General features: G+C 55.4%; 3 protein-coding genes across 4 annotated transcripts in view; 2 read left to right on the top strand and 1 right to left on the bottom strand.

Annotated features, from left to right (window-relative positions):
• Nucleotides 1-233: 233 nt before the first annotated feature.
• On the top strand, nt 234-8402 carry LOC133350512 (DNA-directed RNA polymerase III subunit RPC4-like). 2 transcript variants are annotated; one of them, XM_061564869.1, is made up of 9 exons: nt 234-342; nt 1839-2058; nt 3098-3141; nt 3993-4162; nt 4729-4850; nt 5106-5253; nt 6047-6375; nt 7209-7364; nt 8080-8401. In XM_061564869.1, exons 2-9 carry the CDS (start codon nt 1888-1890, stop codon nt 8209-8211), a joined length of 1272 nt encoding a protein of 423 aa, XP_061420853.1. In that variant the 5' UTR covers nt 234-342; nt 1839-1887; the 3' UTR covers nt 8212-8401. The 2 variants fall into 2 exon arrangements, with proteins under 2 accessions (XP_061420853.1, XP_061420854.1); XM_061564870.1 differs by having other exon boundaries at nt 291-303; nt 8080-8402.
• A 1777-nt stretch (nt 8403-10179) lies between these two features.
• On the bottom strand, nt 10180-19551 carry LOC133350511 (RING finger and CHY zinc finger domain-containing protein 1-like). Its single transcript, XM_061564867.1, has 9 exons — nt 19390-19551; nt 16805-16924; nt 15755-15870; nt 14470-14548; nt 13958-14002; nt 13286-13344; nt 12630-12659; nt 11381-11501; nt 10180-10912 (listed from the first exon to the last, which is right to left on the bottom strand). Exons 1-9 carry the CDS (start codon nt 19441-19443, stop codon nt 10766-10768), a joined length of 771 nt encoding a protein of 256 aa, XP_061420851.1. The 5' UTR covers nt 19444-19551; the 3' UTR covers nt 10180-10765.
• The window catches only part of LOC133350484 (serine/arginine repetitive matrix protein 2-like), a 19646-nt gene continuing 19438 nt past the window's right edge, over nt 19442-19649 (top strand). The window contains exon 1 of the mRNA XM_061564822.1: nt 19442-19570. Within this exon, the coding sequence (XP_061420806.1) occupies nt 19442-19570 (129 nt within the window). The remainder of the gene's footprint in view (nt 19571-19649) is intronic.

The following is a 19649-nucleotide window of genomic DNA, read 5'->3' as shown; positions in this document are numbered from 1 at the left end:
AATAGAGATAACCGGTTTTCTCTTAATAGAGATAACCGGTTTTCTCTTAATAGAGATAACCGGTTTTCTCTTAATAGAGATAACCGGTTTTTCTCTTAATAGAGATAACCGGTTCTCACCGCGGGGTCGTTTATCATCTCCACGCAGCGCCCGCGCCGCGAAGGGAACTCCGCCGATGTCGTCATCTTCGTTCTGGGGGTTTCCCCATTCACATCGCGACTTGATTGGCTGAGACCGCCGGGCCGCTCGACCAATCAGAGAGGGCGGAGCCGATGTTCTTGATCGCCGAACGCGGGCCGCGTGGTAAAGGCGACTCCGAGACTCCGGGAAACTGGGATTGTGGTATGGGACTCCCCCCACCTTTCCCACTCCTTTTGGAGGGGACTCACATTCACGGCGGGAGACTTGAGGGGAGGGGGCACTCATGGAGACCCCGGGACTCAAATTCGCCCCTCCGTGATGCTGTGCCGTAACATTCAGACACATGCGGGGCCTAGTCGGCGATGGAGCCTGCCGCGTTGTCTGCTTGGCCCGCCGTGTTCGCCACACTCTCGCCGGTCGAGAGAGGCGGCCGCGCCCAGGAATGTGAAAGCGGGGTGAGAGAGATGGGGGCAGTTCTTGTCGGTGTGGGGCCGATTGCGGGATTGATGTTTTTAGTCCATTGGCCATAGGTTAAGCAGGACCGAGCCTGGCTCGTGCTTGGATAGGCGACAGCCGCGCATACAAGGCGGTGTCTGTCGGCCGCGGGACGAGGCTGCGAGCGGCATGTTTGCAGCGCAGAAACACGCAGCTCGCACTGCACGTGTGTGTGTGTCCCAGCGTGTGTGCGACAGCCCGGCCTCGCCAGCTGCTCGCACAGCGTGGCGGGGCACCCGGTGCAGGATTGACGACAGGGCTGTACTCTATTTAAAAATACATTTATATTCATTGCTTCACACAAATATCCGTTTGAACCGATGCTTTCCAGCAGGTTTGTTCTTGTATTACTACATCAAGCTGGGCCGGTTTCGACTTATCTGGGTCTCCCCGGTAATTGGCAGGTGTAGCACACTTTGCGATGGGGCCTTGTTCAACTCAAATACACTTTTTTTTTAACGAGCATTATTGCCGGTAATATAGTTTCCAGCAGTGGATTGACGACGTTCTCGACATGTATCAAGGTAGAGAGGTAAGTAACTACAGGATGTTGAATTTAGATCGCACCGTAAGTAGCCAGCCGTGCTGATCGCAGTTGGTAGAGGCGCGGGCCCTGCTGGTGGAGCCCTTCTGTTCTGGCCGATTCCACGCAGCCAGACGTCTCGAGAGAGCCGTGCACACCCACGCTTTGCCCTGCCGAGCGACACGCTGGTGGGTCCATTTATACTGCTGGGTGGCCCGATGCGGAACGATTTAATTAGCTTGCTCATTAGATTTTGATTTAAAGCTTTCGTGACTGCAGGGATTCATCTTCTTGGTTCTTTCGGTAAAGTCACGTAGAAGGGAAGTAATAAAATAATAAAAGAAAACATAATAAAATTATTCTCACGACGTTTCGGCCACAACGCAAGCAGCCGTCCTCAGGTGAAAACCAGGTCCGTCGAGGCGACAGAGTCTGACTTTACCGAAAGAACCAAGAAGATAGCTTGCTCATTGTTTCAACTGCCGCCCCGGGAGATCAAAACGGCGACCTCTGGATTGCAAATCGAGTGTATAAACCATGAGACCATTATTATTTTATTATTTCAATTCTACGTGACTTTACCGAAATAACCAAGAAGATGAATCCCTGCAGTCACGAAAGCTTGAAATCGAAAAATGAGACCAAGGTACTAACAGCAAATATCCGTGTCTGCCACCAGAGGGAGCCCCCGTGCCCTATAGGAGCCGCCTCTCCAGAGCGGCGGAGCGATGTCGGGGCCTACGGGCTCGGGCGCTGGGGACGGGGCAAAGTCCCCCGCGCCCTCGGCCTCTCCCATGCTGCTGCCCGGCAGGAAGGGGCCCCCGATCGCGGGTGCCCCAACTCCGGGCCGTCTCCCGTCCATCCGCTCTCGAGACCTCACCCTGGGCGGCGTGAAAAAGGTGGCCGGTCCACGCGGCTTCCTTCACACGCGCCGCCGCGCCACGTGACTCGAATTGCCACGTGGCATGCGTGTGCGGCCATTATTGGGCACTGTCCGCTCCTTGGTGAGATCGATCGCGGTTGAGAAGTGCTGGACGAGTGTTGTGTGGCAAGCGATTTGGGAGCGGAGCGCACGAGTTCTAACCCTAACCAGCCACCATGTCTAGGCATACTCATAAACCCGAACCAACAAGCTACTGGAGCTTATTGTTAATCTTTCTGAACCAATTCATACAACCAACTCCTCGCACCAGACCGAATCTTAACCCGAACCAAGTAGCCACCCGGCCACAGGTCCCAGCCCTAACCCAGCTCTAATCCGCAGCAGGGCTTTAACAAGAGCCCCGCCTCACATTGCGTGCGGTTGATGATGTTGGTGTTCCCAGCCCTGGCAGCCTCGCGTGAATGGTGTAACGGGTCACGAATGAAGGGCAGAGGTCACTGAGCTGTGCACGAGGTCAGGGTTGTGATTTTCCAATGCCTCCGCCTCCCCACAGCGAACAAACAGGAAACCACCACAACTCTGTCTCGCAATTCCGGGTTTGCTACGTAACAGTCTAAGAAATTCCAACATAATTTTGTTCTCATTTACCGCCTCCTTTTTTATGTATTACCAAATTGAATTATGATACGATATCTATATTTTTTTTCCTGTGTTGATAAACATTGATTTTGGAATGCAAACACCCACCTGCCCACACACCCGTTGTGTGTAGGTTGCTGTCGAAACATTCGTGCTCATGCGGGGAGGTTCACGTTCCTCAAATACATGCAGCAGCACCGCACAGCTGCGTAAGGCGATTACTCTAATGGGATTTGCGTGCGAGCCCGGAGGCTGCGCGACCTGGATTTGCATCGATCGTCGCCTTTGGGCGCTGGAAATAACTCTGCGGGTTCTTGGCGGCGGAGGTTGTCTAGGAGGGCGGCTGGGTTTGATGTCGCGTCCCACAAAACCACTCTGACGGCTCCTCCCCCCTTCCGTTGCTTTTCCCTTCACAGAAAACGTTCGCGCCGAACATCCCGGTCCGAAAAGTGAATGAGAGGTGAGAGTTGCTTCTTTCTGTCACTTGCAGGCCAGTGCTGCGTTCAGCGTGTGCTGCACAGGGACAGCTGCCACAGGAGGGCTCCCCCTGTCACAGTATAAATAGTCGGTGATAATGCTGCTGCTGTTGCTGCTGCACTGAGCGCGTGGCCTCAGCCCTTGGTAAACTCCCTCTTGGGAGTCGCATTGCTCCGGGTTTAACCCTGGCAATCTGGGAATCAGCTGCTGTGACCTGGATGCAAAAACAAAGTAATCGGCCAACTCGCCATCCGCTTTTGAGCCCTTGGACCAATGTCACTGGCTTGTTCCGATGCTCTACCCCCCACCACCCTCCCCCCCCCCACCTCCCCCTACCTCCCCCTACGCACCCCCCAGCTAAATCTGTATCAGTTTGGCAAAATGGAAAGGTACCGCTCCAACTCCACTGGCTTCGCTTTGCTCGCTGCAACCGAGCCTGGCAGACTGCAATCCACAATGACGAGGGGTCCTTACAAATCTCTGGCAGAACGGTACATCCCATTGTGTTAGAAATCTCACATTGGGATTTTAGCCAAATTAAATACAAAACTAAATTTAAGTAAATCGAGTCCAGATTTAGACCATGAACTCACCCTTCCTGAGGACCCAATTTAATCACCGGCTGCTGCCTGGATTCAAAGCAAGGATCGCAGAGGGTGCCGTCTCAGCGCTCAGCCCTTTGAGCCACCAGGGCTCTCGATGGCGACCTCTTACAAGGTCATGACCATCTTGGCCAGTGATCCCAGAAGTATCGCGGGGACCGTGCCATGCGCTGATCCCGTGCCGTTCCCGTTGGTGACCCTGTGCCGACCCTGTGCCGACCCCATGTCCCAGACCCAGGGAGGAGGGCGGCCCGTCGCCCGGACGTGGCGCCAAGCCGAGGGGTCGCGAGCGAGGCGGCCCCCGTGACGGTCGGGGTCGGGGTCGAGGTCGCGGCGAGGTCATCCAGTCTCACTCAATTTTCGAGCAGGGTCCGGCCGACGGACTGCGGCGCAAGACGGGCGGTGAGCGCGTTGCGCGGCTTTTGGAACTTTAGTGCCGGAGTACGGACTAATTCGTGCCTTTCGCCACGATCAACCACGGTGTGCATGGATTGTGGCGTTTTTGTGTGGGTGGTGGCAGTGTGGGAGGACTGGCGGCAGTGTCACGTTTGGCGTGTGTTGTGTGAGCGGTGTTGTCATCACGTGTTATGTTGTGGTCGAGGTGTCATGTGGGTGTTGGCGGTGCTGTGAGTGCGTGTGTATGCGCGCGTATGTGTGTGGTGGTGCAGGGATTCGTAGCGCTGCGCTACGAACCCTACAACCCGAATTCGATTTCTGCTCACGGCCAACAACAGTGACGATTATCTGAACTGGTCCTGGGACTCCCCGAGTTTGACTCGGCCTCAAATGAGTACAGTGTGTGTGTGTAAACATTACCACTGGGAAGACAAAGGCGGCTGGGCGTGATGCTGGCCACCCACCCCCTTGTGTATCGTTCTGGCCTTCATAGGTGCCGGCTAACAGCACGAACCCCAACAGTCTTATTAAGGCTATATGGGGGCGGGTCTTTGTCTGCGTGTGGCGAGCAGGCTGGGAGGCTACGCCCAATCCCGCCCAGACCGGCCTCACCCCCATCATCAACATCAAGAAGGAGAAGTGCGAGACGGAGGAGGAGACCAAGAAGTTGCTCAACATGCTCGAGCGAGACGACGTGAGCACAAGACACTCGCACACGCGTACACATGCGTACACACGCGTACACACGTGTACACACGCGTACACACGCGTACACACGCGTACACACGCGTACACACGTGTACACATGCACGCATCGCAAATATAGCAATCCCCCGGAGAGCCTTGAACAAGCCGGAGTGCCGTGAGTGAGTAACAGCCAAGCAGCCACCACCCCATCCACCACCCCCCCCGCCCCCCCTAAACGACGATTCCAACCTGTGCGAGGCAGTTCGTCGATGACCCGGGGCTCGTCAACGACCCCGGGAACCTGCCCATCCAGCTGCCGCTGTCCCACTCCGGCGACACGTTCCGCGACGAACCCTCCTGCAAGGCGAAGGTGGAGAAGATGGAGGTGGACCCGCCGCAGGCCGTCAAAGGTAACCACGGCGACGGAGCTCGGGCATGGCGCTTCATCAACCATTGGGCAAAACCATCCACAGCGGCATCGCCCCCCACCCTCCCTGCTGGCAGTCAGGGCGGTTCTGCGTTTAGCTCGGACTGCACAGGGGCAGCTGCCACCAGGGTGGGGGCACCCTTGGTCAGACTCGAGCAGGGCAGAGATGAGAAGTGTCACGACGCAAGGTGCTTTGAGTTGCCGAGGTTTGACGGCGCCCCATTAAGTGCAAATCCGTATCCTTACGCTCTTATCAGAACCATTAGAGTTGGAATCAGATTTTATTTTTGATATACTGGAGGAATCTGATGAGCTGTGAAGCTCTTTTTCACAGATGTGCAGGAGGGGGCACGAGGTCAGCAATTTACAACAATGAAGTCAGGGATACAGTTTAGACATCTGTCTCGGTCTGTGACCCGGTAAAGATTTCCACACCTGGCACACCACATCCAGTATACTCGCAATGGCTGTGGTGGCTAACAATCTATCGACGAACCAGAAAATATGTCTGTGCCGGGCACACACCACGTCGAGTATGCCTCTCGTTATGGGCTGTGGCCACTGGTCACGTGCTATTGAGTCAAACTACCGGTGACCCGGAAAATAAACCGGATTGCTCAGTTTATCGATTGGCCTCTAAATTGCCCATTGTTCTATTCCCAATTCATCCTCATGAACAATTCCTGATGATGATGGTGGTGATGATGATAATGACGATAGTGGTGGCGAGTCATTTGACGTCTATTTAGCATGGGCCCGTTCATCGTCCCCCGCAGTCAAACAGGAGCCTGGCACGGAGGTGAAGGATGAGGAGGGAGGACCGGTGCTCGCTCCTCCGCCCCATCTCTCCTCGTCCGCGCCGATAACGGTGAGCCAGCTGCTGCGCCAGCTTCGCCTGCAGGAGGAGGAGGAGGAGGGTCGCGGCCCCGGCGGTGGCGACGCCGCCGACTCTGGGCTGCTGTTCCTGCAGCTGCCCGACACGCTGCCGGGACAGCCGGCGTCCCGCGGGGCGGGCGACGCGGCCGGAGCCGACGAGCGATCCATCAAGCGGGAAATTAAGACGGAGGACGGCCAGACGATGCTGCTCAAGCAGGAGAAGGCCGAGGTGAGGGCGCTAACCCACGAAGCAGGGATCAGCATCGCCTCGCAATTGCGTTTGATGCGGACCCTCGTCTGTTTTCACGGCAGTGTTCTTCATTGCAAAGCCCGCGGGCGACTGATGGTGGCGGTCCCTGGTGGCCTTTCGTGTGGCCCCTGACGTGCGGCCCCCGACAATACACAAATATTAAAACACCCTATCATGCTGTCAAACCCAATGGTTTCAAATGTGTGGCGGCCCTCACACTGAAGTCTTATCAGCAAAAGGGGCCCCCCTCTCTAAAAATGTATAAAAACTACTGGTTTACATGTTGATACAATGGTTACCTTATATCTTTTGATGTTTCTGTAACGAATATCTGTAAATGCACCGTGATTAGTCTCTAGGGGTAATCTGCCCGAGCCTGACTTTATGCTGCACGGAGTTTATTACTTGCCATTGATACGTGTTTGTGCAGTTGTTTTTTGTGCTGATTTCTCTTTGCTTCGTTGCTGTACTTCATTTCGCTTGTTTTGCTTTTGTCATTTTGCTGACAACCCAGATCTCTGTTGCGAACGAGACTCGTCATCGTCCCTCGAGTTCTCGCCTGGTTAAACAAAATCAACTTGACACCAGTGGCCGTTTTATGTACTTAAAAACAAGACAAACTGTGCGTGCGCATGGATTATATTATACGACGTCATGCAACGTGCGATTGTCTTCGGAAGTATTTAGTACGCAGTGCGGAGGGTGAATCACGCGGACGCACGCGCACCTCACCTGGATGCTGGGTCCCACATCTCGCGGCAACGTGGTGCGTGCGTGCGTGCATGTGTGTGTGTGTATGCGTGCGTCCTCAGGAGGCCGGCGGAGAGGGCGATGGTGCCTGCACACTTCGGGACCTCTCCGAGGGCCAGGTGGGGCGGCTGATTGTGCGCGCCTCTGGGAAGGTGCAACTGGTGCTGGGCACCGTCAAGCTTGATGTCGGCATGGGAACCAACTGCTCCTTCTTGCAGGTACACGCAGGCACCGGGAGGGCACCGGGAGGGTGTCACGCAGGCACCGGGAGGGCACCGGGAGGGTGTCAGGCAGGCACCGGGAGGGCACCGGGAGGGCACCGGGAGGGTGTCACGCAGGCACCGGGAGGGCACCGGGAGGGCACCGGGAGGGTGTCACGCAGGCACCGGGAGGGCACCGGGAGGGCACCGGGAGGGTGTCAGGCAGGCACCGGGAGGGCACCGGGAGGGTGTCACGCAGGCACCGGGAGGGCACCGGGAGGGCACCGGGAGGGTGTCAGGCAGGCACTGGGAGGGAGGGCGGCTCCTTACGCAGTGCCAATTTGTGGAGGCTACAAAATCCATGCCGGGATTTTTGGTCTCTTGACGACGCGTGCAACTGGTGGATACAACGAGCGACTGGAACGCACCGCAGAGGCGTCATTGTCCGTGCTTTCTCACACAAACACCCCCACTGGCTCACATGGAGAGCCGAAGGCTTAGACAGAGACCCATACTCACAAAGAAACCCATATATTCACACACACCCCGACTCGCATAGTCCCCTATGTTCACATAGTCCCATAGGCTCACATACACCCATATGAAATGAAGTCACTCGCCATAGGTTTCATAGATTCGCCTTAGCGCTTCCCATACAGAGCCGGGGTGGAACTTTGACTCGGTCAAACCTTTCCAACCTCCGACCCTAATGACCTCCTCCACCCCCTCGCAGGAGCTGGTGTCGGTGCGCCTGCAGGAGGGGCGCACAGGCGACGCGACGGTGCTGGGCCACGTGTGCCACCGTCTCATCTGCACACCCAACTTCGAGAGCCTCCTCCACGGCCACAGCAGGCTTGGGACCTGAGCTGGCCAGGGGCTTGGGGCCTGAACCCACTGACGGGTTGGGACCTGATCCTAGTGACGGGTTGGGACCTGACCTGGCCAGGTGGTTGGGGCCTGGCCTGCTGGTCGGTTCGGGCTGAGCCTGCTGGTCGGTTCGGGCTGAGCCTGCTGGTCGGTTCGGGCTGAGCCTGCTGGTCGGTTCGGGCTGAGCCTGCTGGTCGGTTCGGGCTGAGCTGCTGGTCGGTTCGGGCTGAGCCTGCTGGTCGGTTCGGGCTGAGCCTGCTGGTCGGTTCGGGCTGAGCCTGCTGGTCGGTTCGGGCTGAGCCTGCTGGTCGGTTCGGGCTGAGCCTGCTGGTCGGTTCGGGCTGAGCCTGCTGGTCGGTTCGGGCTGAGCCTGCTGGTCGGTTCGGGCTGAGCCTGCTGGTCGGTTCGGGCCGAGCCTGCTGGTCGGTTCGGGCTGAGCCTGCTGGTCGGTTCGGGCTGAGCCTGCTGGTCGGTTCGGGCTGAGCCTGCTGGTCGGTTCGGGCTGAGCCTGCTGGTCGGTTGGGGCTGAGCCTGCTGGTCGGTTCGGGCTGAGCCTGCTGGTCGGTTGGGGCTGAGCCTGCTGGTCGGTTCGGGCTGAGCCTGCTGGTCGGTTGGGGCTGAGCCTGCTGGTCGGTTCGGGGCTGAGCCTGCTGGTCGGTTGGGGCTGAGCCTGCTGGTCGGTTCGGGCTGAGCCTGCTGGTCGGTTTCGGGCTGAGCCTGCTGGTCGGTTCGGGCTGAGCCTGCTGGTCGGTTCGGGCTGAGCCTGCTGGTCGGTTCGGGCTGAGCCTGCTGGTCGGTTCGGGCTGAGCCTGCTGGTTTCTCACCATTGTCCACAGTTCCACCAATCTTCTCCTTTCGACTACACTGGGCACTCCCCATGACGAGGAACTGTGTGTGTGTGTGCGCGTGTTTGTACAAAAGCAAATGTCCCCCTTGTACCATTTAACAACCAGCTGAGGCAAGTGCTGTTAGTGAACAGCTGATGATGTCAGCATGGTGTGCCAGGGGGATGGCACCATGGCTGGCTGCCTGGCCTCCCCCCCCCCCCACCTACTGTAACCGGTATTAAAGTCGAGCCGAGTCAACTTAGGCCGAGTCCCAAGACCGATTCAGATGTCACTAGCCACTGATGCTATCCGTGGCCAGGAATCCAACCCGGGTCGCTGGGTTTCGTAACACAGCGTGCTAACCACTGCACCACCGCTCCCGCTGAACGCACATTTTCTGGGTTGCGCGGGACACTGTCAACAAAGATCGGGTGCGTGCAGCCTGTGACACGAATTCCTATTTGAACCGAGAAGACTGCAACGAGGTGGACTGGACTCGTGGAAACCCGATGTGAATACACAGCAAGCGTGGAACCACTGTCGCGTCAACAACCGAGAAGTTGGATTGGTGACTGCTGTGAGACTTGACAGATAAAGGACGTCGGGAATATAAATACTGTTTATATTTATGCAGCAAAGGATCCTGCTACATTAGGACGTTTGGCCAGTTCCCTGCCCATTTGATTGGCGTGGGAGGAAACTGGAGTTTCTGGAGAAAGCCCCCATCACTTTTAGCCACCCACCCAATGTGGTCTGGTGGCGACGGAGCATAGGACAATCCACGAATGGATTTTTCCTGCAGTGGCCTCTGCTGATAAACACAGCACCAGCCCATCCACCTATCGTCGCCCAGTCACCGCTCCTCCAGCGGGAGGCGTAGCAATGCCGCCCGCCCGTGGCGATCTCCGCTATGGCGCTGTGCGAGGCTGCAGAGCAGCGGCAGAGGCGAATTGGGGCGACCACCCCAGGGCCCTGGGCTCTGACGTCACCGTTAGGTGCAGTGCTGCTGGTTTAGTTTGAAGGTGTGTGGGGGGCCCCTCACGGCTCTGCTGGCAGGGGGTGGGGGGAGATGGAGGTTGGATGAGGTGGTATGTGAAGGAGGGTACTGGACTCAAACTTCACAGAGCAGAGTTTAACACTTTTCTTGGAATTTGTTTTATTTATGTGTTACCGCAAATAAAAAACCACAAAGCTACAACAATCTTGATTTGAAGCTGTCGTGACTGCAGAAATCCATACTTTTTGGGTCTTTCGGTAAAGTCACGTAGTTAGAAATAAAAATCACGACATTTCGATCGCAACACAAGCGGTCATCAGGCAAAGGAGTCGGCCTCTAAAGGCAAATTGTTTATAGGGGTTTGGGGACGGGCGTAGCCCAAGTGCACCAACACATGAAGCACGGGCGGTGCACGAGTGCCAATGCAGCAACAATGCCAAACGCTGGGGATGCGACATGTCTCGGACCGTGTTCGCGAACACGAGGCAGATCTGAAACACGGCAGAGGCCGACTCCTTTGCCTGATAACAACCGCTTGTGTGGCAATCGAAACGTCGTGATTTATTTTATTTCAAACTACGTGACTTTACCGAAAGAACCAAAGAGTAAGCTACAACAAGTTTCTTTGAATCTTAAATGTAAAAAAAATGAGGCCCCACTCCTGTCTGTGGTCGGCATCCGTTTGAAGGTCGAAGGTCAGGAGGTCCTGATCTCCAGACGGAGATGTGTCAGGAGGCAGACTCGGGGTTGTCCACCATCGCCTCTACTGCCTTCTCCTCGGTGCGGCAGGTGTTGTAGGAGCCGCACTTGTCGCACTTCAGGCCCAGCACGTGGAACAGCACCCGGGTGCGCTCCAAGCAGTCATTGCACAGGATCTGGGAACGGATACAATGGGGGGGGGGGGGGGGGGGGTAACAAAGGGACATCAGCAGCCATGGAAACTGAGGGAAACTGAGCGGGCGTATCGACTCGCAGGCGTCTGACGGGTTGTTGCATTACAAGGCCACGATTGCCTGGCTTCATCCAGCAGTGGATAGATTGTTGCCGACGAGAGCGGCTGGGCAGCTCAAGGGCCATGCACGAGCAATGAGACAGCACTGCCAAGATCCTGGCTCGAAACCTGGGTTTCAGCCTTCGGTGATTGAACCGGTTACTCAAGTGTGGCGAGCCGATGGTGTTTGCAGTCGCCAGTGACTGCAGTAAACAATCATCACGCACGTGACGATTGTGTGCAGTGAGTGGCGATCCATGTGACCACAGGGTGGCGAGCGGGTGGCGAGCGGGTGGCGAGCGGGTGGCGAGCGGGTGGCGAGCGGGTGGCGAGCGGGTGGCGAGCGGCTCACCGTCAGGAGGAGATTCTGGTATTCCTCCGGCATGGGCGTCTGCGCCACCTCCTCGTCCATGTCGCTCCACACGGAGCTCATGGGCACCATGGATCGGGCGCAGAGCGGGCAGCGGTACGCACTGCTCACGTAAAGACAAAGATCCCCCTATAGCCTTAACAGATTGTTGGGGCAAGTGCTGTTAGTAAGTACCTATGAAAGCTGGCACAGTACACGGGGGGGAGGGTGGACAGCATCACGCCCGGCCGCCTTTGTCTCCCTAGTGCCGACATTTACACAATGCACCAGGTACTCATTTGAGGCAGTCAACCGAGGAGAGGGCCAGTATCAGTTCAGACAATCATCACTGGTGCTGGCTTTGAACTCGGGTATCCAGGTTCGTAGAGAAGCGTGCTCACCACTCCACACAGCACCATTACTGTGTCAGCAGCATCACCACCACGATCACAGTCACTCGTCATCCCCACGATCACCAGCAGCAGTCACATCCAGGAGTCATCACCAGGACCACCATCCGCATCGTCCCCACCACTGCACCATTACCACCGGCATCATCACCCGCAGCAGCAGTAGAAGCGCCACTATCTATGCCAACCACCATTCACAATCAACTTGTATCTACAGTGGGTGCACTGAGATGGGTGGCATCCAGAGCTCGCCAGGGCACGGGGCTGTCAGGATGTGGCGAGGAGATGTCACTGCCGACCGTCACTGCCTTCACAAGCGTGGAGAGTTTTCCCTCGGCACTCCACTTGCCTCCCGCACGAAGCGAAACACCCATTTTTGCAATTGGCCAAATATCCCATTGTGTCAGGACCCTCCTTAAAACAAGTCTTGGGACTTTCCATGGTGAACAACCGGCACGATGATTTCCCCACTGGTCGGACAGAAAGCGGCAATCGAGCCATCACCAGCAGCGTCCACCTCAAACAACGTTTAAACGCGACGAGTGAACATCGGCGATTGACACACGAGCCACAAGACAACCGAGCGCTAGTGACGGACACCCGCGAACAACAACAGCAGCGGCAGCAGCAGCACCCCCGCTTCTGCCCACTCACAGCTGCACACTGTGTGAACTACAGCCCCAGTTATGGCTGCCTGCTGTGGACACAGCGTGCAGGTGATGGCTGTGGTTGTTTGCTAGGGGAGGGGGGAAGGTGGTAAGGATGGCGGAGGTGATAATGCCCCCCCCCCAACCCCGCTTCGTGGATGCGGGCGTGGTGGCAGTTGCACGTCCTGCACTCACCTGTATCTCAGCGTCTGCTTGAAGCAAGCACTGGGACACAGACAGACAGACAGAAAGCGGCCAGGTGGTTAGTCATCCGGTGAGATTCACTCAAAGCTGATACGGCCGAGGGAGGAGTGGCGCGTGTATCGTACACGTGGTGCAGCAGGTGGCGTTGGAGGTGGTCGTGGGCTGATTAATTCGTGTTGTGTATTTTATAGACACAAACGCAAGCTGGATTTATATGTATCGTCTAAATGTGACCGCATGTCAACACGCTGCATGGAAACAGTGGGTGTGTTTGTTTTATAGTTTACGGGGCTCTGTTTGAGTGAACGCGATACAAAGCCGATTTACATAGCATATAAAATAAATGCGACAGCATCCCAGAATGCTTTATATATACAGTGGGCGTTTTTATATTACACAGCACGGATGGCTGGGGGAAGAGAGTTCTGTGAATTGTGGTATAATTTAGATGTGCCATCGTTTTGGTTGTGCCATGGTTGTGGTTGTGCCATGGGTGTAGTCATGATGTGGTTGTGCCATGGGTGTAGTCATGATGTGGTTGTGCGGTGGTTGTGGTGTTTGTGGTTGTGCCACGGATATGATCGTGGTGTGGTTGTGGTTGTGCGGCGTGGTTGTGCGGCGTGGGTCACAGTGACACCAGTGCTTGCCTGTGCAGGAGGTGCCCACAAGGCAGAGGCATGGCAGCGTCTCGGGACGTGTGCATATCCTGGAATCCGACAAAACACGCGAGACCAAACAGCACTGGAGATCCGAGTTGAACTCCCGACTACGGCTACCAGAAGTGATATCTGCACCAAGTTCTGCGCAACCTGCTTTAACAACCTGAACAGTCCAGCATGGAGTAGTCAAACATCCTCCTGACAGCATGAAGTAGTCAAACAACCTCCATGCGAGTGGAGGGACCATCATCCAGCAGTGGATGGAAGGGCTGTACATTATATTTCATGAACACGAATCGCCATCATCGTGTGCACCCCTGCATGTGCTCATGTTGCTTAAACACGGATACTTATAGTGCTCGCGAAGAAGAGCCGTTGCCCAAAATGTCATCTGTTGTATATATGTCTGTTTTATATTAAGGCCACGGGATTTTGGACAAATGTGCCCAGTTCGTTTGTTAACTGTGCTTGCGCACCACTGCCAACCCAGCAGAAGCAGCATCACCAAATTATTTGTTGAATGTTGATCATTTGTGAGTTGCATAGGGAAGGTGCTTGATTGCAAAAAATGTATTCTTACGCTCGTGATGCGTGCATCGAATCGCATGCACACGCGCACACACAGTGTGAATAACCAGCCACCACCGCCCAACCTCTCACCTCCATGCACACGGGGCAGTTTTGCCGAGACACGTTCTCCACGCACTGGGGAGAAACGGGGGAGACAAAGAAGGATGGGAAGGTAAGACATGCAGCAGTGACAGGGCAGACACGAGCGTGCGGACATTCTGCGACGTGGAACTCGCTGGATTTGTCACTCCGTCGACTTTCGCGGTTGTGCTGCGCTAGCTCTCCGATGCGATTTCACGTTGCACCGCGCGGCGTATGCCACTATGTCCGACGTTTCGCTCCATGTGCTCAGCTTATTCAGGAACTGAACAGTTTCCTGGCACGCGAACCGAAATGATACCGCCGCCGAAAAACACACGCGCACGAAGCCCTCCAGATAATCCGCCCACAGCGGCCCACAGCTCGGAGGGGTGTTCCCGCCTTCGGGAGTCGGTGCGTGGGGGCAACAGTCATTGTTATCGTGGCCCGAGTAATCCAACACGAGAGAAAGTGGCGGGTCACAATCGTCGGTGAATTAAACGATGGGATAGCCCCGGCTCTACCTTGTGCTTGTCGTGGAGGGAGGTGGGCAGACACAGGTTGCATTTAGAGCAGTGGAAGAAGTTCTCCCTTGGGCCGATCCTGCAAGAGAGACACGCACGGTAACGCTGGGAGGGGCGCACGTCCAGGTCCGGAGAGGATTCTAGCACCCAATGCCAGAAGCCGAGAAACTGCGGCAAAACTCCCAGAACCCGAGATCGGATGGGAGCACAGTAGGACAATGTACACTTGTAGAGGGCATTGCAGAACATATATTGTTGTAATGCACTATGCACCAACGTCTATGCTCCCCACCTCCACCAACCTGAATTGATAACACCAGTGTAACTTGGCAGTGCCTTAAGGAAGCTTCAACTCAAGAGACAAATATCTCTTTCTCCGGTGCATACACACCAAGTGTACGTGTATCCTGGGATGTCTGACATGAGTGGGATAATGTTCCGTTTCTACGTCCAACGTTATTGTCCAACCCAGCAGGATTTCTTTTAACAGGCCATACCCTGCCCATGACACGTGCAAAGAAAAAAGAACGGGTTTCTCAGTGTCACATCATGAGATGAAGTGTCCCTTTGGATTCTCTCGCAGAGCAGTACAACCCTCAGTGTTAGAGAATGGCACAGTGAAGTGGATATCACAGAGCTACTTCTGACGTCCCTTCACGTATCCTCTGGTATACTTTGCCTGACACGTGGACGGTGCTTGTGCACCACTCATTGCAGCAGCCAAATCACCGAACAATGTTTCATTCTGGAACACACAGTAGGCGGCAGCACTTCCCCACGCGCCCTGCCGCCACTTGGACTCATGCTCGTCACGTGACTAGAAAACCGCTATAGCTCATTCGTAAGAGCTGGAATTTTGCCAACTTGAATGCAGAAAGCAATTGTTAAGTCACTCGAGTCCAGGCTGAGGACCCGGTTTAATCACAAGCGGCTGCCTGCATTTGAACCCAGGATCTCAGCGACGCGAGCTCACCCCTCTGACTTCTGCGCCACCCAACCACCTCGGATATTCACATTGTTTCATGTTTTTGGTGGTGACCCTGATCTTCTTAGTTATTATTTTGAAATTATATAAGCCTGCAAGCCGGTGGTAAAGACCCACATCTTTAAACTTGCTTCATGCTGGATATGCGGATATATTTCAATACTTGTTACATTTTTGGTTTTTAAACTTCATCATTTGGGTGCAAGCACTTTTAAATCACCTTGGCAAATGCGAGAAGAAACCGGAGGCGTCCGGCAAGTTTGAAACTGGGGGACAAGGGCGGAGGTGCGAGCATCTCACCTGCAGATTCCGCAAGAGGAGCAGTGGTACTGCTGCTTGTCGCGGTCGTACAGGTGGCAGATGTCGCAGTAGTACTCGCCAAACACGACGCCGCACTGCGTGCACGTCCTGCCCACCTGCACACCGTCAGGTACGCGCCACGTGGACATCGGGACCCACATAGAACTACACACCACGTGTACACCACGTGTACACCAGGACCCGCATAGAACTACACACCACGTGTACACCACGTGTACACCAGGACCCGCATAGAACTACACACCACGTGTACACCACGTGTACACCAGGACCCATCTAGAACTACCGGCATCCCTCCACAACCGTGGAATGTGTCACATGTCGCAGGTGTGCTGGAGGGCCCAGGTGCACACCTGCCCGACTGTATGTGACGTCAGTGTATTTTTATGCTAAAACACAGCACATTCGCACATGAGGGAACACAGGTGGTGTAACTGTCAGTCATCTCAGTCGGTCAACCCAAAACACCTAGGTCTGTCCTGTTACCTCCTGCCATAGAACCTTTGAGATTTCACGTGGCCTCAGTGTGCACCTAGCCTGGCACTAGTGCCGTGGTGTTGTCACAGCCACTTAGTGGCAAATGTTGTTGTTTGGGTACGGGGAGTGGTTGTGGCGTGGTTAGTGCACTTACGAACCCGGCGACTCAAGTTCGATTCCCGCTCATGACCAATAACAGCGGCGAGTATTTCAAGCGGTTCTAGGCCTACCCGAGGTCGACTCGCCCTTAAGTGAGTACCTGCCATGGTTTTGGAGAAACAAGAGGTGGCTGGGCATGGTTTTGGCCACCTACCCTAACCTTCATAGGTGCTCGCTAACAGCACTTACCCCAAGAGTAGTCCATTAAAGGCTACACGGGGGATCTCTATGTTTGGTGAACACATGGGCCAAAGTATGCCTGAACCCAGGTGTGTATTTGCTCAGCTGTGTGTGAGTGAGCATAGAGACCGAGGCATGAACATGGCCCAGGTGAGTACCTGTGTGTGCACAGGTGTGTGTGTGTGTGTCCACGCTCTGAAGGTGTGTACACACCTGCTGGACGGAGCTGCAGCTCGAGCAGCGCACAGTGGTCACCTGGAAGCGGTCCATGGCGTGGTCCTCCTTGTCATCGTGACACAGGCGGCACGGGTAGAAGACATTGCAGCATGGGGCCTGCGTACACACACACAAAGATACCCCCTATAGCCCTAGCAGACTCTTGGGGCCTGCGTACACAAACACAAAGATACCCCCTATAGCCTTAGCAGACTCTTGGGGCCTACGTACACACACACAAAGATACCCCCTATAGCCGTAGCAGACTCTTGGGGCCTACGTACACACACACAAAGATACCCCTATAGCCTGAGCAGACTCTTGGGGCCTGCGAACACAAACACAAAGATACCCCCTATAGCCTGAGCAGACTCTCAGGGCAAGTGCTGTTGGAAGCCGCCTATCAAGCCCGGCACGGCACATGAGGGGGTAGGAGGCCAACAACACACCCGGTCGCCTTTGTCTCCCAAGTGGCACTATTTACACACTGCACCAGGTACTCGTTTAAGGCCGAGTCGACCTAGGGGAGGCCCAGCACTGGTTCATATAATTGTCACTGGTGTGTGCTGTGAGCAGGAATCAAACTTGAGTTGCCTGGTTTGTAGCGCAGCGTGCTCGCCACTGCGCCACCGCTCACACACACCAACAGGGGGACTACTCCCACCTGGAACTTCAACCTCGGAGATGAACTGCCTGATGTTTAAAGGCAAGGGCACTCTCTGTTAGAAAGACAAATACTTCGTTTTAGCACAAGATGCACTGTACGCAAAGTAACCTACAGTTCACGGGCATTGGGATTTAAACAAGGCGCGGACTGCTGGCGAGGCCTCTGAGTGTCTACACTGGCCCACAGGGTGCGTGTCTGTAACCTAAGCTGCTGAAAAGATGCCATCCCAGAAGAACGTGTGGCTGATGTGACGTGTCAATATGAAATATAAAGTTGTTTTTGTTACATGGAGGGGCAGATGCGGGATGCAGGCGTTTTATCTGCCGATATATCAGAAAGCCACAAGCCCGCACTTTTCCGATTAGTGTCAAATGAAGGTTACGTGATGACTGTGGAAATACGTTTCCTTACCGTGTCATGTCAAGCATCACAGTAATAATGTCGTAATGTGCAGCGAACACACGTCTCTCATTAAGTGTTCCTGGAGTATCGCAGAGTTCCACTATTGCTGTTTGCACCTGACAAATTAACATTGTAGCTCGTACACATTTGCAGTCGTGTATACTCTCTATGCGGGTGTCACTGAAGAGCACACCTCGCCCGCCGCGCGATTAGCACGATTGGCTACGTACGGTGCGAACGAAGTTCAACACACACCACACATGCGTCTAGCTATAAAGTTGCCCTGCTCATCCACACGAATCACGCCACTCGCACCCGCCTCCTCGTCCTGCCAACTGCACTTGGAGCCACAAGGCCACGTGCCCCTCTAATCAAAGCCATAAACATTTTATATTCACTTTGATTAACAGCCAGTGACTGGTAGCATACACAAATAAACACATTGAAGATTTTAACCTCAACCTACGTTGTCGTAAATTACAAACTAAAGGAAAACGCTTCGAGGAGGAATATTTAGCCAATATACTGACGCTCTCACACGACAGCCAAGAAGTGATGACGTCACTCGTGCCAGGCTAGGTGCTCCGATCTTCACACGAACACGACACGTGCACGCACTGGGTGAATGAGGGCCTCCCTACCCCCTCACAGCGTGAGGGGTCCCATGTGGGGTGGGTGGGTAGGTTTCACCATACTTCACCACGCTGGTCCATGTGGGTGTGTAGGGTTAACCATACTTCACCACGCTGGTCCATGTGGGTGGGTAGGATTCACCATACTTCACCACGCTGGTCCATGTGGGTGTGTAGGATTCACCATACTTCACCACGCTGGTCCATGTGGTGGGTAGGATTCACCATACTTCACCACGCTGGTCCATGTGGGTGTGTAGGATTCACCATACTTCACCACGCTGGTCCATGTGGGTGTGTAGGATTCACCATACTTCACCACGCTGGTCCATGTGGGTGGGTAGGATTCACCATACTTCACCACGCTGGTCCATGTGGGTGGGTAGGATTCACCATACTTCACCACGCTGGTCCATGTGGGTGGGTAGGATTCACCATACTTCACCACGCTGGTCCATGTGGTGGGTAGGCTTCACCATACTTCACCACGCTGGTCCATGTGGTGTGTAGGATTCACCATACTTCACCACGCTGGTCCATGTGGGTGTGTAGGATTCACCATACTTCACCACGCTGGTCCCTGTGGGAGGGTAGGCTTCACCATACTTCACCACGCAGGCCACGCGGCCGCGACTCCTCTGCGCTTTAACGTCCGATCGCAATCGACTCCGTGTACGACTTTTAACACCGCGCGAATTCGCCGAACAACCATTGCCAAATGGTTCAATTGTAATTCCTCCAAGCCTAAAAATGTTGGTCCGAAGGCCGCACGCAGAGCGACGTCGGAGATTAGCGGGAACGGGGGTGGGGGGGGGGGTCCCAGTGGTCTCCCCGGGGGCACCGGGGCCCCGCCGGGGGTTGGGAGGCCACCGGGCCGCTACCTGCAGCTCGCAGCCGCGCTGGTAGTGGCGGCACTGGCCCGCGCTGCGCGCCATGCCCACCGCGGCCCCGTCTCCACGTGCACCGGGAGGCGCCTCCTTCCTCGGCCTCGCCTGGAAGGGACGCGGAGATGGGGGCCGCCTGCCCGGGCAGCCCGGGCAGCCCGGCCCGGAGCGCCCCCTGGCGACCGGGTCGTGCTACTGAGTAGCGACTCTCAATGATTACACTGCGTTGTTATTCTACTCCGTTCTCGCGGACCATG

Source organism: Lethenteron reissneri, chromosome 34, assembly GCF_015708825.2.
Source record: "Lethenteron reissneri isolate LAM-NWPU_2019-01 chromosome 34, ASM1570882v1, whole genome shotgun sequence".
In the NCBI taxonomy this organism is placed as follows: domain Eukaryota; kingdom Metazoa; phylum Chordata; class Hyperoartia; order Petromyzontiformes; family Petromyzontidae; genus Lethenteron; species Lethenteron reissneri.
The sequence above is the reverse complement of the archived record's forward strand: the minus strand, read 5'-3'. Positions and strand labels throughout refer to the sequence as shown.

Coding starts and splice junctions, on each gene's coding strand:
- LOC133350512 (XM_061564870.1), top strand. CDS start 1,888: ATGTCGGGGCCTACGGGCTCGGGCGCTGGGGACGGGGCAAAGTCCCCC. Junction 2,059..3,097: donor CCCTGGGCGGCGTGAAAAAG/GTGGCCGGTCCA, acceptor TTCCCTTCACAG/AAAACGTTCGCGCCGAACAT. Junction 4,163..4,728: donor ACTGCGGCGCAAGACGGGCG/GTGAGCGCGTTG, acceptor TGTGGCGAGCAG/GCTGGGAGGCTACGCCCAAT.
- LOC133350511 (XM_061564867.1), bottom strand. CDS start 19,443: ATGGCGCGCAGCGCGGGCCAGTGCCGCCACTACCAGCGCGGCTGCGAG. Junction 11,502..12,629: donor AAGCAGACGCTGAGATACAG/GTGAGTGCAGGA, acceptor TTACGTGAGCAG/TGCGTACCGCTGCCCGCTCT. Junction 10,913..11,380: donor ACCAGAATCTCCTCCTGACG/GTGAGCCGCTCG, acceptor ATCCGTTCCCAG/ATCCTGTGCAATGACTGCTT.